The 17,452-nt window shown below is 38.0% G+C and overlaps 1 protein-coding gene across 2 annotated transcripts; it reads left to right on the top strand.

The window, feature by feature from the left end:
• The first annotated feature begins 1,967 nt into the window (after positions 1–1,967).
• hsd17b12b (hydroxysteroid (17-beta) dehydrogenase 12b) lies at positions 1,968–12,897 on the top strand. 2 transcript variants are annotated; one of them, XM_077591413.1, is made up of 12 exons: positions 1,968–2,046; positions 2,123–2,330; positions 7,477–7,523; positions 7,871–7,946; positions 8,399–8,506; positions 8,689–8,753; positions 8,948–8,992; positions 9,631–9,665; positions 9,911–9,992; positions 10,668–10,733; positions 10,877–11,026; positions 11,818–12,897. In XM_077591413.1, the coding sequence occupies exons 2-12, from the start codon at positions 2,153–2,155 to the stop codon at positions 11,923–11,925; spliced, it is 960 nt and encodes a 319-aa protein (XP_077447539.1). In that variant the 5' UTR covers positions 1,968–2,046; positions 2,123–2,152; the 3' UTR covers positions 11,926–12,897. The 2 variants fall into 2 exon arrangements, with proteins under 2 accessions (XP_077447539.1, XP_077447531.1); XM_077591405.1 differs by lacking the exon at positions 1,968–2,046 and having other exon boundaries at positions 2,053–2,330.
• Positions 12,898–17,452: the final 4,555 nt, after the last annotated feature.

Below are 17,452 nucleotides of genomic sequence, written 5' to 3'. Positions count from 1 at the left end.
ATAAAATCGCAAATAAAGTTTAGACTAGTATTATGCATGATGATTTCAGTCACACTGGATTAAAACTGTGCATGGAACACACAAAAGAAATAAATTGTTTCAAAAAGCTTTCAGACATTGTGTTTTATTTATCGGACTTAAAAAAACCAAGAATGAAATAAGAAATATGACTTATCAATATACTGTTGATTGTGCTAGTTTTCCCGATGTAAAGCTGAATGAGCTAAGTTTTATCCCACTTATTTGCTGCCGTTGTTGGTGATGGACGTCATATCCATTTTAAGTGAGAGGCTATGCTGAGAATGAGTTAAGAAAGGTGAGCTAAGATTTCTCAGTCACATTCACTTACATGTGGCATCAGAACCATACAGTTGCTCTCATAGACTGTGCCTACAAGTAAATGCCCCTTGAATCTTAATTTCATTCAGGATTATTTTGAATAGGTTTCCTTTGAAAGTTCAGAGGCAAACAAGTGAAACTCCTGATTACCATTGCTGCAGTTCTATTTTTAGAAGCTATGTTCTTATATAATGCTCTTGGTCACATTATAGACCCATGCTGTCTGATCTACTTGGCTGCTTAGTATATAATGTTTGTCAGTGTACTCACAGTTCTACTCGCAGATGCATATTTCACAAGCGATACAGAATTAAAGAATGGCCAATATATTATTTTTATTATAATTATTATTATTTTTATTATTTTTATTATTGCAGTATAAGCGATTTTGAAGAGAATGAATGATAATAGTAATTCATGTTCACACCATTCTTATCATTTTTAATCTGCGATCGGATTGCGGCGAGTTCAATTAAACATTTATTCTTATGTAGTCATTTTATCCACCATTGAAATGTTAATGCCATATCAATATTACTAAAACAATATTTGTTATTACTAAGAATTCATGTTTTCTTTTCATTTCATATTCATTTTCAACATCGCTTATTTTCATTTGGGTGCTGTCCAGATTTTGAGTGAAAAGGCAGACTACTTGATACTGATCACTAGTCAATCCCTTTTACAACCACACTTCCACCGAATGGAAATCGAACCCAAATTGCCCGCAACAGAGTCAGGCGGAAGAAGCACTGCACCCGGGTGACAAACAAGAAGTAGTATGTATATTACTAAATGAATGCTATTTTACAAATGTAGGTTTTGGCCTCACAGTTCTGGCATCGAGGGTTCGATCCCAGGTGGGTTCTCACAGTGTGGACTTTGCATGTTCTCCCCGGGTTTGGATGGGTTTTCTCTGGGTACTCAAGATTCATCCCACATCCCAAAAACATGCATGTTAGACTGGTTGGACACCCTAGCTCTGAGTGTGAGTGTGAATGGTTGTCCGTCTCCTCGTGCCTTATGATTTGCTGGCCACTTATTCAAGGAGTCCCTTGCTTGGTGCCCGAAGTCAGCTGAGATAGGCTCCAGCACCCCCTGCTACCCTTATCGCTTAATTGAATTGAATAAAAGGATTCAATTCAATACATTCCAATTCAATTCAATTAAGATGTTCAGAAAATGAATGAATGAATAAAACCAAAATAGATATTGTTGGGATGTTAGAGTTTACTTCCTCACTAATGGTAATGCACCAGGCCTATTTTAAACCTAAATCATTACTATACACGCAAAATGTTTCCTGTCACAAAGCTCACACTCACCGTCCACTATAATTACATTTTTCATTCATCTTGATCACGACTGTATTTAGCATGGCATTTTATTCAAAAGTGGCCAGTACACAAATGATCTCCAACAATCCATTGAAGGGTCAATATATTTCATTTTATGTTTTTTTCGCATCCATAATATTCCTAACGTTTGACAAAATACCATCTCACACGGATAGTGAATCTCCTTTGACCACGACACTATTTGGCGAAGGTAGCCGTGATGAGCAGTAGGTGGCAGTCTTGTTCAAATTGTTTTTTCGGTCATCGATTGACAAAATAGCTGAAGAAGAAAATAGCCAATCACAGACTCAGTTTTTTTTAATCGCCTTCAAGTGATTACGACAAACGCGGAAGTTCCATCAACTCACCGGTATGCGTGCTTTTGCATTCAGTTTTATCCTTTACTGTAGTATCAATTTAAGGAAGACATACATCGTTTTTTTTAGGAAAGAAAAGCAGTGCTTTTGGAGGCAGAGATGTTTTCCATTGAAGATGTGGTTCTTCCAGCCCTGGAGAAGCCGCTGTACTGGCTCGGCGCTGTGACCGCGGCCTGGCTGTCATTGTGTTCCGTGTACCGCCTGCTTGCCGGCTTCAAAGTGTGGGTGCTGGGCAATGGGCTGCTGGTATCACCCACGAAACTTGGCAAATGGGCCGGTAGGTGTTTATACATATCTCTGTTCGTTTTTTTTTTACTTTTATGTATATATTTGAGATACGGTTGCAGAATGCGTAGCTAGTGTAATAAGAGGGCACCTGGCTTTTATTTGATCCTTGATTTTTAGAATGACTCCCAAATGTTTACTTTTAAAATTGAATTAAAGTAATCTAATTTGAATATTATCATGTGTTAATCTGTGTTACCCTCTGAATGAATATTGTCATGGCCAGTTCGCCAATTTCAAGAGATATGTTCTAAACAGGGGTTCGGTGAGTCAAGACACATCGACTCATCATGTCTATACACGATAACATGCCCCGCCTAACTGGCTGCAGATGACTGTGTTACATTGCTTGGCCAATCAATGCTGCGAGGAATTAATATACCTGCAATTTGAAAATAAAATCTTATTTTATTTTGCACTAAAGTAGGATTCAGTGAATGCGCATATGAAATTGATGGGGTTCGGTTGCTCCAACAACGTTAAGAACCACTTGGTTAGAGTTAGAATGTAGGGTTAGGGATAGAATGTAGGGTTGGATTTTAGGGTTAGGGTTAGTGTTGGAATTTAGGGTTAGGGATAGAATGTAGGGTTAGATTTTAGGGTTAGTGTTGTAATTTAGGGTTAATGTTAGAATGTAGGGTCTTGGTTAGAATTTAGGGTTCGATTTAGAATTTGGGTTAGGGTTAATGTTAGAATGTAGGATCTGGGTTAGAATAGGGTTAGATTTAGAATTTCGATTAGGGTTAATGTTAGAATGTAAGGTCTGGGTTAGAATTTAGGGTTAGGGTTAGTGTTGTAATTTAGGGTTAATGTTAGAATGTAGGGTCTTGGTTAGAATTTAGGGTTAGATTTAGAATTTGGGTTAGGGTTAATGTTAGAATGTAGGATCTGGGTTAGAATTCAGGGTTAGATTTAGAATTTCGATTAGGGTTAATGTTAGAATGTAAGGTCTGGGTTAGAATTTAGGGTTAGATTTAGGATTTGGGTTAGGGTTATAATGTAGGATGAGGGTTAGGATTTAGGGTTAGGGTTAAATTAGAATTTAGGGTTAAGGTTAGAATGTAAGGTTAGCGTTAGAATTTCGGGTTAGGGTTATAATGTAGGATGAGGGTTAGGGTTAGATTAGTATTTAGGGTTAGATTAGAATTTAGGGTTATGTTAGAATGTAGGTTTAGGGTTAGAATTTAGGGTTAGGGTTAGAGTTTGGATTGGATTGGATAACTTTATTCATCCTGTATTCGGGAAATTTGTGACCGTAGCAAGAAAAGGCATAGTTATAAGTTATACAGTACAGTCGCAAAGGCCGCAGAACAACAAAGCAAAAGCACAAAGTACAAAGCAAATCAAAGTCAATGGGATCATTAAGATTCACCAAATCAAATCATTACGACAGAAAAGCAGCAAAAACACAATATGAGCAAGAGTGGACGGAGTTACCACCACCGGCTGCCATTTGAATGGCGCCATCTTGGTTTTGGTAGCTAAAACGGATACCGACTCAAAAAGACGTTGTAAAGTTGGACAAAAACTGGAACCACACTAGAATTTAGTTGTTCTATTGTTAGAATTAGAATTTAGGGTTATTGTCAGAATGTAGGGTTAGCGTTAGAATGTACGAATACGGTTATTGGTAGAATTTGAATTTAGGGTTATGGTTAGAATTTAGGGTTGGGGTTAGGGCTAGGCATTTAATTTGTAAATTTGGAATTCCTCTGAAATGGTTGCTTCAAAGATACATTTAAGTGAATTTTTTTTTTGTTTCCGGAGTTTAGGGAGGTTTTCCTGAGTCCCGGAGTTTGCGTTGAATTTCCGGGTAATTTCCTGAAATTCCGGAGTACTTGGCAGCTCTGCAATGCGTTAATAATTAAGCGTTACCTTGGCATGTTTTTGTCTGTTGCAATTTCTGCCATTCTAATCTATTATGGACCTCTGTTCACAGTAATAATAGACCCCTGTGTTTCTAGGTACAGCCTAAAATGGCCACACTTATGCTATTGACGCCAATCGGGCTGCTGGTCACCATGACATTGTTTTCGCTGATGCAGCTGGTGCGGCGGTGCACACTGCTTCCCTGTCCCAACTAAAATTATTCTTCTCTGTGTCTCTCTGCTTTTCTCTGGCCCTTATTCACTGTCTTCTGCTCAGTCCTTCTATTTCTTCCGCAAACTAGCCAGTCTAGATTCTTCCTTAGATCTTTCAGGGTGGTTGAGTGTCATTTTAGATCAGCTTTGTTTGTGAATGCCAATTTATGAGGTGGTTTGATGCTTTATATATAAATTCTATTTTTTTTTAAATTTATATTTTTTACTTTAATATAATTAAAAATTTGATAATAATTAATACATAAGTAATTAAAATATAGAATAAACATAAACCAGTTAATATAATCAAATTAATATGACCTGTTCTTTTTTTCTAGCCTACTGTTATAGTCACTAAAGATTTGTCTGATTATAATGTCTGGTACAATTATTTATTTGTTTTAAAAAAATCTAGTTAATGAGGATGATTAGAATTTCCTATTATGTACACATTTTAGGTTTCATTGACAATCTTACCTGATTTCTATTATTTGTTGCTGGCCTTATTCAAAACATCATTTAGAAGTATTTTTTGAATATATGTGACAGAAACTGCTTCTATATCGTTTAGACTACGTAGTTGTGTGGTTTCTCTTACATAATGGAGCTGTGTCATGCGTCGTGTTGCACAGTGCACTTGTGGTCTCTTATTTATTTACTACAGTAAATACAGACTATATTTAGAACATAGTGTCAGATTAGAATTATTTCACAGCCATTTGTCATTGAATTAAAAATGAAGTAAGAGACTGTGATTAGATTAGAGGCCTGTAAAATCCATCTGTCCACTGCTCAGAGAGACAGAAGGATTTGAGCGAGCCGTAAACAGAGAATAGAATAATTAAATGAAGAATAAAATAGACTTTAAATGAGAAAATGGTAGTGACATACATATTGCACTTGGATAGTGTTTATGTAGAAGTCTGTTTTGTAGCTTTTCTGACATTTTGCCAACTAACTGCCAAATGGTTATCAAAACTGTTTTGTGACATTGTTTGCTTTAATATAACCATCGATCTACTTAACGGACATTATTCTGCTGGAGAAGCTTTTAAGCTCAAGAGCTGGCCTCCTTTCATCTGTTTGTATGTGTCTAAAAATGGAAGCATATCTGTTCCTTTTATTTATTTATAAACATTTTGAGTTTCGCATGCAGTGCATTTCAGGATATGCAGTGAGGCGTAGGAACCGGTTATCTACAGCCTCCCTCATTCACAAAGTTTGCCTGACTGAAGCCGACAGTTTCATTATGTAACAGAACTTGAGCCATTCATAAATGTGCTTTATTCATACAGTTGAACCTGGGAATGGGAAAACCAAAGATGAAACCCTAAACCCAAATTATAATAGCCTAAAAAACGGGGAAAAATAGAGGGCTCACAGTTCCGGGGTGGAGGGTTCAATCCCAGGTACATCCTCACTGTGCATATTCTCCCTGGTCTGGCCTAGGTTTTCTCTTGGTACGCCGGTTTCCTCTCACATCCCAAAAACATGCAGGGTAGGTTGGTTGAAAATTGTATATTGCAGAGTGTCCCCGCCTCGTGCCCATAGTTAGCTGGGATAGGTTGCAGCACCCCTGTGCAACACTTGTGAGGATAAGTGGCACGGAAAATGACTGTCTTCACCCCCCCAAAAACCCTGCATGTTATTTCCTTGTCTTCACATTTGCATCAATGAAAACCTCTCTAACCATACTTAATTTGAGCAAGAGTTCTAAACATTTATATCAGAGGTGCAGGTTTTTGTTCCAACCGATCCAACAGAAACAGTTTAACCAATGAGGTTTCTGCTGAAAAAAGAAGCACCTGACTACAATCCACGGATTGCACTTCTAGGATACCAGATTGGTGGAGGGTTTCCTCTTACAGGTTGGAACAAAAACCCGCTCCCACTGCGGCCCTTTCTGGAATTGTTTGTGGACCACTGATTTATATGGAGAAATATGGCCCCCTATTATCCATCAAACTGTTTTTTTTTTTCCCTCAAAACATTTTAAAATAACCTGTTTCTTTTCCATCCTCAATGTTCCTGCATTTTCTTCTGCTCCTTTTCTTTGAGCTATTTTTAAGCTGCCCCTAGGATCCCCTCTGTTGATGTTTGTCATTTTCTCTCTAACTGTCCCCCTCTCTTGTTCATGTTTGATCGTGCTGCAGCACCATTTGTACTCTAAAACAGCAGTCCCCAACCTTTTTCTCACCGCGGACCGGTAAAGCTCTTCCTATTTTCTCGCGGGCTGGCTAATGGGGAGGGCGACAACTTAAGACAAAATTGTGTGGGGGTGGGGTTGGTGCACGAACGACATCCACGACGGCAAAAAAAACAAGTCCCAAGCATAATAGCAATTATTTTGTATTATTATAACAACTTTTCTCATTTCAAGTAGGAGGGCGAGATTGAAAATCGTTAATATTTTTTACTCTGACGGACCGGCACTAGGTGGCTCATGGACTGGTACCGGTCCACGGACCGGTGGTTGGGGACCACTGCTCTAATATACCACAGACACTAAAAAAAGGAATAGTTAAATATAAATTATGGATTTTACCTTCAGTAATGAGCAAAAATAACTGCACATTGGAAGTTGGTAGTACAGTGCACCCAACAAATTTTCAGTCCAGAGTTTTCTCAAATGTATTTTTACATTATATTTACATTAAATTTTACATTACATTTGCAACATAAAGGTCAAAGGCTGAAATTCTGCCTACTCAATTAATGTGTTTTTCCATGAGGATCACATTGTGGTGTAATACACTGAATTAGCCATGTTAGTGTACCGATTCTCTTTGCAATTGTGTATATTTTTCCCCTGAACGCATTCAAGCCATGGAAGTGAATTGATGCTCAAGATACTGCAGATATCTGCCAACATTGACAAAATAATGTTTAATTTTCAGCCTGAAACATGCTGAGCAACATGTCTTGTGTTAAATTGTTGGTTTTTCAGTGCTTAATCTTGAACTAAGAGCAGTATTGATGAGACATGAGTGTATTTTCTCTCTTTGTGTCCTTGATTCAAATGTTAACAACTTAAAATTAGGTGTTTTTTCTGCTTAGTTGTGACAGGAGCTACAGATGGGATTGGCAAAGCCTACGCAGAGGAGGTATACAAACACACAAGCACACACTATGTCATATTATTACAACCTTAAGGCTTGTCAAGTCAGCACCTCTCATTCTTCATGTTTTTGTAGAATTTGAAGTCCTACTATTAGAAATGTTATTTGTGAAATCATTCTCTTGAAAATTGATTGCAATGCATTTGGACCATTGTCTATTTATCTTTCGAGCCCAATTTTATTTTTGTTCCTTTTATATTTGCCTGGAGGTAATTAGTTAGACAGTAGAGTGCATGCACACTTCCTCATAGCCTTCAGCCTGTACTGTGCGTTAGCACACTCCTGATTGTCCAGCTAACAGGGCTTTTCATTCTTCTCTTGTACTTTTTTAGTTGGCGCGCAGAGGCTTTTCCATTGTGCTGATAAGTCGGTCTCAAGAGAAGCTGGATGAAGTTTCCAAAGAAATTGGTATATATTTTCTATCTGCCTGTACTAAAGTATTAGAGGAGGGATTTCCCCGGAGATTATGAGGTCTTATTATGCCTCTCTTTGGCCAAAATTTCTGCTGATGTCTCTAGCTTACTTTTATTGTCCTACATACACTATTTAGTCAGATGTTTGGATAAACTAGATCAGGGGTCTCCAAACTATTCCACTAAGGGCCGCACTGGGTGCAGGATTTCATTCCAACCGAATAAGGTGGCACTTTTATTTTTTTACCAATCCGATCCGTAATAACTGATTGCAGTCAGGTGCTAATTGTTTTATCAGAAACAAGTTGAAACTAAAACAAGAACCCACAGCAGCCCTTGAGTACCGCCTTTGGAGAACCCTGCACTAGATGGTCCTAAAAATGCAATGGTCTATCCAAACATTCAAGTGATACATTATAGTGATGAACATTGCATGTGTACATACAGGGAGCAAATGTGGTGTGGAGACAAAAACCATTGCAGCAGACTTCAGTTCAGTAAATATTTACTCCAAGATCGAAGATGGACTTGCAGGACTGGAGATTGGAGTATTAGGTAAGTGGCGACCTTCTCTCCATCGATATACATCATTGGCCAGTTTAGATTAAAATCTCCATACATGCATTTATCGTTTACATTTACATTTCGTTCAAAGGAAATATGCGCAATTTTCCTTGTCTTTTGCTGACCCCTACAGGCTACATTGGGGGAAAACACTTTTATTTTTTTGTCTACAGTGAACAATGTTGGGATATCTTATTCTTATCCAGAATTCTTCCTCAGTGTCCCCAATCTGGATAATGTAAGTCAGTGATTTATGCATTCGTTTTCTAGTGGCTTATGAATGATTCATGACGGTGTAAAGGAAGTGAACTTTTATCCAAACTCTAAAGAAAAAAAAACTTTCTGTGTGTTCTTTATGGGTTTTACCAATTTCCACATACTGTATTCCTCAAATGCACAAATTTAATCTCATGCTATTTGTCCTTGTTTCAGTTCATTGACACATTGGTGAATATCAACATAACATCAGTGTGCCAGGTGAGCGCTTCAGTGTCAAAACTAATACATCTATAATGGCACGCATTGGAGCACAGAATGCCAGCTGTAGTGTCTGGTGATAACAAGGTCACATACACACAAGTGCAATCAAAACTAAAACATTCATTCAGCTTCCGTTGCCAGAGTGCCAGTTTCTATCCCACCTAACTCTAGGCAGGAGGTGAGGCCAGTGTTTTCATCATTCATCACTTCAAAAAGTAGTCATTTTTAAGGAGTATGGCATGCCAAAATGTAAACAAAAAATACATATTTTTTAAGACACAGTTTGGATGTTAACACTGGATTTAGATTTCTGGGGTGGTTGGATTAATATGAAGATATTGAAACAAAGGGTGGGCATATCCATTCTCATATGTGAAATCAAACAGGAGAGGACATTAAATGTCCAGACAAAATCAAGCCCAAACAGTTCTTTGACACTTATATGATGGAATTGCATATGGCAAGATTGGAGATCTTCGTTTCTGATCTCTGTAAAATTGTTCATCTGGCTCATTCCTTAGTTTGTCACCCTTGTTTTTTTGGGATACTACGTAATGCCTTTGTTACCATGCATTTGGAATCTGAAATTGCTTGACATTTTGTTTTCTCTCTGTTGGTCTCCATCTTCTTACTAGATGACACGACTTGTTTTGCCTCAAATGACTGAGAGGTGAGGTCTTTTTTTTTTTTAAATTCTAATGCCAAAGCCAACAATTTTTGCAAATATCAGAACACATTATTTCCAAACTACTAAAAGTGACTCTGTGTAGCCTTAGCTTGCTCAATTCTGTGCATTTAGGTAGTTTCCAAATGCCATCTTTATTTTCATTTCAATGGTGTGTCACTGATTTTATAGTTTTAATCTAGAATCAAATAACATTTCCTCATGCTGAGTCATCTGTTATTTGACTTTAGGAAGAAAGGTGCCATTCTCAACATTTCATCTGCCAGTGGGATGTACCCCGTTCCTCTGCTCACTATCTACTCTGCATCCAAGGTGAAGAGATTATTTATTTGGATTTATTAACAACGAAGCGCGACAACAGGTGGTTATTCCATATAGAATGATTCATCAGGATAATGCAGGATGTGTAACACTGGGTTTTCTTTAAAATAAATGATGGCCAAATAGAAATAACACAAGAGGATACACTGCAAAAAGAAGACACTTTACCAAGCTTAAATATGTTGACCTGCAACATGTTGTCCTGTTCACTATACAGTGTGGTTACTGATTTAGTATTGATGTGTGATACTGTGCATTTATTGGCATCAATTTGATTCAAGTGACTACAGGGCACACACTTCCAGCCTTAGTAGAAAACAAGTTTGCGTTTGTCTTAGAATAGGATGATCTTATCCGTTAGGATATTATTTAGGTAGGCATAATAATTGTCGTCAATTGTCATATCTGATCATTATTTTTGGACTAAATAAAAAAGTAAATGAATACAAATGAATCCATGAATGAATAGAATAATTTAAGTGGTTATACAACTCAAGTAAATAAATTTCTCACATGTAGTAAGTTGTGTTAAGTTTCAAGGCATGCCTTTTTTTAAATTTCTAAAGCAAATGACTAAGGAAGGATGTCAAGAAAGTTTCTGATTTGTTTATGGTTTATTCACCATTGACGTTACGAATTATTGACTGACCATTATGGATTTTCCAGGCATTTGTGGACTTCTTTTCAAGAGGGTTGCAAGCTGAGTATAAGAGCAAAGGGGTCATCATCCAGGTAGAGCCTCAAAAAGTCTACATTATTGTGAATACATATATCAAAACAATCAGTTAAAAAGCTTTCTAATTGATGTGATTTAAAACAAAAACACATTTGAAGTCAGACAGATTTATATAACCCCAAAAATCACCTTTTTTCAGAGTGTGCTACCATTTTTCGTGGCAACTAAACTGAGCAAAATCCGGAGGCCCACACTGGACAAACCGAGCCCGGAGCGCTACGTTGCTGCAGAGCTAAACACTGTAGGCCTTCAGACGCAAACAAATGGTTACCTGCCTCATGCTATCATGGTACGTGGTGTCTTTTTGAAAGTAATAATACATATTTGGAGCACCCCTGCTGTTGGTCTGGTGAGACCGTTACAGCCAATTACAAATTTTATTATACACCATGGATGTCCCAATCTTGTTTTTTGCACCTGATCCGATCTTCTTATCTTCTTATCTTCTTGATGATGCTACAAACTAAAGCACTTGTTCTCACATAATTGTGGGTTACTGAAACAAAATCTGATCTTGTTTTCACTCTAAGCATGTTTTGTTTTGTTTTGCAAAATGAAATGTTACGTTTTTTGTGCAATGTAATATTTTTTAACAAACTGAGTATAGGGCTGGCACTTAAAATAGCCCAATTTAACACTATGTAGCAAAAATATACCTGTTATGCCATCTTTTGCTATTTCTTTTACCTGATTCAATCCTCTGAAATTCACGTCATCGGCCTGATTTCTAATCACACGATTGTGACCATGATTATTCAAAATCTGCTGAATTGGTCACTTGCCACCTGTTGTTGATCGGGGTAAAAATAAATAAATGCCCACAGAAAAGCTTAAGGCACAGATGCGATCCAGTCGTCCAAGAGAAGCTTAATTGTTGGCAAAACAAATGGCTTAACAGGCATGAGGAAAGATTAAATAAATTTGACAGTCTTGGTAACATTTGATAACAATTGGCCTTCATTTTCTTTTACAAAAGCACCTTTGTAGCGCCAGTTGTTCCTCTGGGTTTGAAAATCATTTATGAATGTTAATTTGTTATTTGTAAATGCCACCAGCTGACCGTGTAATTTCTCTCTGCAGGGCTGGGTGAGTACAGCTCTGCTCCCTGCCAGCATTCTCAGCACACACGTGATGGGAATGGCTTTGTCCCAGCGTGCTCGTTACCTCAAGAAGCAGAAGCAGGGTTAGCTCAGCAGCGGCCGGGAGCGGACCAGCTGTGCTCATGCCTTGTCTGACTACCATCGTCATCATCATCAGTGCGGACGAACAAGAGGAAAAGCTGACAGTTGCCGGGGAGCAAATCACTTCCCCTGCCCTCTGAAAGTACAAGTCAGAGATGATGCAACGCAGCTTCTGGCTTCCATCACTGTACATTAGTCTTCCGCTTTCATCAACCAATTCCACACGCTATTAATTTACATTACTTTGCTATACATTTAATTAATACAAAGAAACAACTTGATTAACATGTTTGGGGTAAAACATTTGCAGGCTGAGTTTCTCAACATTCCTAAAGATCATTTTTGTCAGTTTTGGAGTAATTTTTTTTTTTTTTCTAATTGCGTTGTTTGACCTAAAATTGTGTTTATTTAGAAAAACTATGAATACATATTTTCTGGAAAATTTGGTCAGTGAAAAAGACAAATCTAAGCAGTCAAATCATGGCTAAAATCAGTCCTTTTGAACTCAATAAGATGCAGTACAGTTATCCCACAACAGTATTTATCAGTCCTTTTGAACTCAATAAAATGCATTACCGTTATCCCAACAGTATTTAGCATAATAAACACGTGTATGAATTGTATGATCAGAACATTTGTTTGTGTGTTTTATACAACTTCAGTATTATCCATTGTACTGTATATTGTTTTTGGTGTAGCTAATATTGTGCATTTGGACAGAATTTGCCCTATTTAAATTTTTGAAATGTGCCGATTGCCTATTGGAGTTCAATTTCCATCTGTCGTAATTAATTCTTATATCAAGAATTTCCCCAAACAAGTCCAATCTCAGTGCAGTAAGATTGACTATTCTTAATTCTCTGACCATTATTTAAAAAATAAAATAAAAAAAGATTTAGTACTGGCACAATGTCCCCTTTATTTTCTGTGTGAGTGTTAAAAAGCTCATTAAAACAATTAAAATATTTTGATGAACTGATTCTTTTTTCTGTTCCATTTGTTTTTTGTTTTTTTGGCGTTAAGGTATCAGAAAATGCTCACTTTTTTCCCCTCTGTCCCCAATCTGCTGTGGGAATAGACCACTTGGAAAAGGCATCAACGGATTTTGCTCCAGCTGGCAGGGCCATATGATGGATTTTGTTGCTTGTAAATAACAACCATAGATGTTATTTTCACTGAACGGAAAGCACTTGAAAGATCCTGCTTAAAAATCCAATGCGACCTTTAAAATGTCAACTGGGTCCAGGAATTGAGATGATACAGGGGTGCTAAAATCACTCACAGATGGTGTTTACTCTGCCACAGCTCCGGAAGATAAAGTGCAGAGATTGGTGTATACGTTCTTCGATGAGTCTTGGGCTGAAAATCAAAATGTTGATACAAATTTCACACATTCTCCAGTGTGGCATCTCTCCTTGACATTCAGTCTCGTGATTGGCATTTGTTTCTCTACTCCCCCGAAACCCCCACTCTCCGCTAATCTCTGAAAAGCAACAATGTGGGACACGGCAAGGCAAAAGAATTGGATGAATGTTTCCAATTCTTTTGCATGTTTTTCCCCTTATGGCATTTACTAGAGATGTACAATTAGACCAGGGGTCGGGAACCTTTTTGACGAAGAGAGCCATAAACAAATTCATATTTTCTAATGTTAATCCTTGAGAGCCATACTCTAAAATTTAAAAGTCAAAATACATGTAAATGGGTGTCTTTTATTTTAGTAATTTCACCACTTTTAAAGTGAAAAAAAAAAGAATATTTTTGACAACATTCTTATGCAGTTGCTAATCAATGAGAGTATGCATTCTAGCAGAGTCTAATGCAAAAAAAGAAGACTAAAGCAGCACTGGACGTAGTATCTCAGTTCTGTCACCAGCGGGTTCCATATTTTAGCTCACAGGTTAGCGAAGAGCCAGCTGCACCCATCGAAAGAGCCACATGTGGCTCCCGAGCCATAGGTTCCCTACCCCTGAATTAGAGTGTTAAAATTGAAGACGTAATCATGAAAAAATGCCACTGCATCTAACAATTTTTCACCTATTTCTCATTGGTTAACACTATAAATATTTTTTGTGACCTATTTTCATTACATTATAACATGCAATGTCACAATGACATCTGTTCTACTCGAGAGTATTTAAGTAACACCCACACAATAGAAACAACAAAAATCATTATCGTGTGACAGTATTTAACAAAGCATATTCTTTCCTAATGGTTTGAAAGCTGATTCCTAATGTAATTTTCATTTCTTTTCATCATTCAATGATGTTGTTTAAGGACAAAAACTACTTGATTTTCCCTGAGTTATCTTCACATTCTTTCAGCAGGTTTCCATATTACCACTTCTATATATGTGACCTTATGCAACTTATTATTTCCATTGTCCATACAAGTAGTTTGTTATTGCCGTTCTGCCTCTTTTCTCCCAAACATTTCTGCCTGGTTCCCATGCCAACAGTTACTGGGAGATGTTTCCGTGCACTGAGATGGAAACTGCCGGAAGTGTATCACCGCCGAGGATGTAGGAGGAATGGGGGGATGTCCAAAGGAAGAAATAGGTGGTTTGCAGAGTTGTATAAAGAGTGCTGGTGGTCATTTGCTCCAACCAAACCTGTTTTGATGCTTAATTTTTTTCACTGACCAGATTCACAGAAATTTCTATGGTCCCTCCAAAAACCTACATTTTTGAAGACTCATTGCCCTCATACCAGATCACCATGGCGACCAGCATGGACGCAATTCCTGCCCATCTGCTGCCTCTCGTGATGGAAGAGTTCCCTCAGCCTTTGGCCACGACTTGCGTCTGCAGGGCAGGCCAACGTGAACCTCGTCTCCGCTGCCTCCAGTGTGGAATCATTGAAGAAGAAGATGACGACTGCTCCTTATTTGAGCAGGATCAGGCCCACAGATCCTTCCTGCAGACATTGGAGAGCCTGCGGAAGAGCATCAAATGAGTTGCATGGACCTGAGACGTCTTTGGAATCCCACATATTGTCTAGTATGGGCACAGACTGTACTGACTTAACCCGAATCCCACGAGGTTGACACTCACTGAATGTGGCAGTTGGGTATTACCTACAGAAGAACTGGAATGCAAGTGGATCGTCTCACCATATATATTTATTTTCATGTTTGCTTTGTAATTTTCCAATCATGTTATCAATTGTAAAAAAAAAAAAGATTAGCTATGTATCACACCATGAAACAAGTCATATACATTATATTTTTTAAGGTGAAACTGCTTTTCCAAATCCTGTTTTGGTTTTGCATGTGGCTTTTATATTGCCTTCAGTACAATACAAAATGCATAATATAGCTCTAAAGTGGTCTCTGTTCTCTTTCTAAATACACACACATAAAATGTGTACTAACATTTTAACTGTTGAAAACGTGTATGCAATCATAAATGTAGACTGCAGAAAGACATTTTTTTTCAAGGTATTCCAGGTGGTGGCACTATTGGTACACTTCTGAGCAGAAAGCACACAGGAGTTTACAATTCCTCTTACAGTCAGGCTTGACTGCATTTTAACACTGATAAATTAGCCCCACGATTCCTTATGATATCCATTTATACAGCCTCTGATCAATTCAGAGGGAAAGTCGCAGTGTTAATGGGAGGTCACAACACAGAGGAAAACACATTTACATGCATGAACCGCCCAAAGAGCATTAAATACAGCTATTTGGTTACCGTAGTCTATTTTCCCAATTCTAAGCATCATCTCTGTTGTGTCAGCCATCCTATCTATGACTTTTGTCAACAACACAAAGATCGTAACCATTTTTCCCCTCCAAATAATTTTCTTCTATTAATGATTTTTGTTGTCGGTGTGATTTATAGCATCGCTCTCGGAAGAGAATTCCAATTAAAAAACACCACCAGGCCAATCCATCCATTTTGGATTTCTCTTCTGTTTTGACGATAATGACATTGGTCTATTCAGGGATTATTAATGACCCGTGTGAAAAGTATCTTTGGTTTTTGTTCAACAATTTATGGTATGTGAAGAGGTGTGTAAAGTCGCCAATGGTGTAGTGGTGCTTTTTCATTTGTGGGGTCATTTGCCACTGAGTGACAGTGTGCTTACAGCTGACTGGCGACCAGTTGCCAGGCAATCCAAGGCTACAACGTCTTGCGACCGTGGCCATGATAAACGATGGAACTGGTGCATAAACTAGAGAGTAGTAGTATTATGTAAATGAAAGTGGCTGCACATGTCAGTTTCTAGACTTTTTCAGCTTGCAGCATTGGCCTTCTCCGTCTATCTGGCAAGTCAGATCCCTGCATTCAGCTAAGCTCTACTTATTTTTACCTCATCGCATAGAACAATGTTGGATTGTTGTAATTCCACCATGAAATGGTAACGAAATTAAATCATTTACTTTGTGCACTGACACTAATAAGGAGTTAACAGTGTTTCTACTCTTGTTGAAGAAAATCCAGATGACCTACTTTATTGGTCTATATTCGTCATAGACTCCATCAGACGCTGTAGATGTTGTAATAGTGCCAACATTGAAAGATACTAGTTGGTTGATTTTTTTCCCTCCATGGCTTTAATGTAACAGTAAGAGAAGCATTTAGCATGTGCACATCCATTTACATTTGCAAATTATAATTTTCTTGACTGTAATTGCAAATTTTATTGACGTCATAAAATAATGCGTGGTGTGACTGCCGTTTGTACAAAACTATTGCTGAAATTCTCATTGGTTTCCATCTCAAGGTTGCTGTACTCCTATTGACTTGGCGAGTCTGAAATTAACTTACTGGCTTCTGCTCAAAGACACCCAATTGTGTATTATATACAGTGCATCAATAACCCTCTATGTCAGAACCGTATGGGGCAGCACCAAAGACAGTGCCACTTATGTTCCCTCAGGTGTCTGAGAATTCCTCTTCCGGCGATGCCTAGCCTCCCAGATTAGTTGATTTATGCAGACGTCAGTGCAGAACTGAATGACCTAAATCCCCGCCCAGACCTGGAGTTTAACAATAAATCAGCATTACATTTTTGCCTAGCAACTTGGATCTGTTTGACTTCATGGTGTGGGAGTTTCGGGGGAGGCTTTGTCAGGGAGAAAAAGTCCATCAAATGACCAATTAGTGATCATAGCTATAGCTTATTTTTGTAGCTTTTGGATGCATGGTTTCCTGTATGCATGGGGATATTAAATTGTTCTGTCAAATCAGCTTTCAGCCATCCTGTCAATATGATTAACCCCGGGCCTTCGTAATTACCAGTGTTGCCCAGTGTCTTTTGTAGTGTGTATTAACATTTAGACTTAACATTCTCTAACCAATTTGATTTCAAATTCTTATTCATAGGCTCTTTGGCTCTGGAAATTGTCAGAACTTTTCTTTCCCTCTGAAGATTTTGTGAGTCCTCATCATTCTACGTCAAAGGTGTCAGACTCTGGTTGGTTTGCGGGCCGCGTTAACGTCAACTAGATTTCATGTGGGCCGGACCATTTTAGATATAATATTTAGATTTTTTAAATAAATGGATTAAAAGAACTGGATTAAA

The sequence above is a fragment of the Stigmatopora argus genome, chromosome 2, assembly GCF_051989625.1.
Source record: "Stigmatopora argus isolate UIUO_Sarg chromosome 2, RoL_Sarg_1.0, whole genome shotgun sequence".
NCBI lineage: Eukaryota > Metazoa > Chordata > Actinopteri > Syngnathiformes > Syngnathidae > Stigmatopora > Stigmatopora argus.
This window is presented reverse-complemented; position numbering and strand designations above follow the sequence as displayed.

Excerpts from the sequence above, each read along its gene's own strand:
- hsd17b12b (XM_077591413.1), top strand. The coding sequence starts at position 2,153 with ATGTTTTCCATTGAAGATGTGGTTCTTCCAGCCCTGGAGAAGCCGCTG. Across the intron at positions 7,524-7,870 it reads GCAAAGCCTACGCAGAGGAG|TTGGCGCGCAGAGGCTTTTC; the intron begins GTATACAAACAC and ends GTACTTTTTTAG. Across the intron at positions 11,027-11,817 it reads ACCTGCCTCATGCTATCATG|GGCTGGGTGAGTACAGCTCT; the intron begins GTACGTGGTGTC and ends TTCTCTCTGCAG.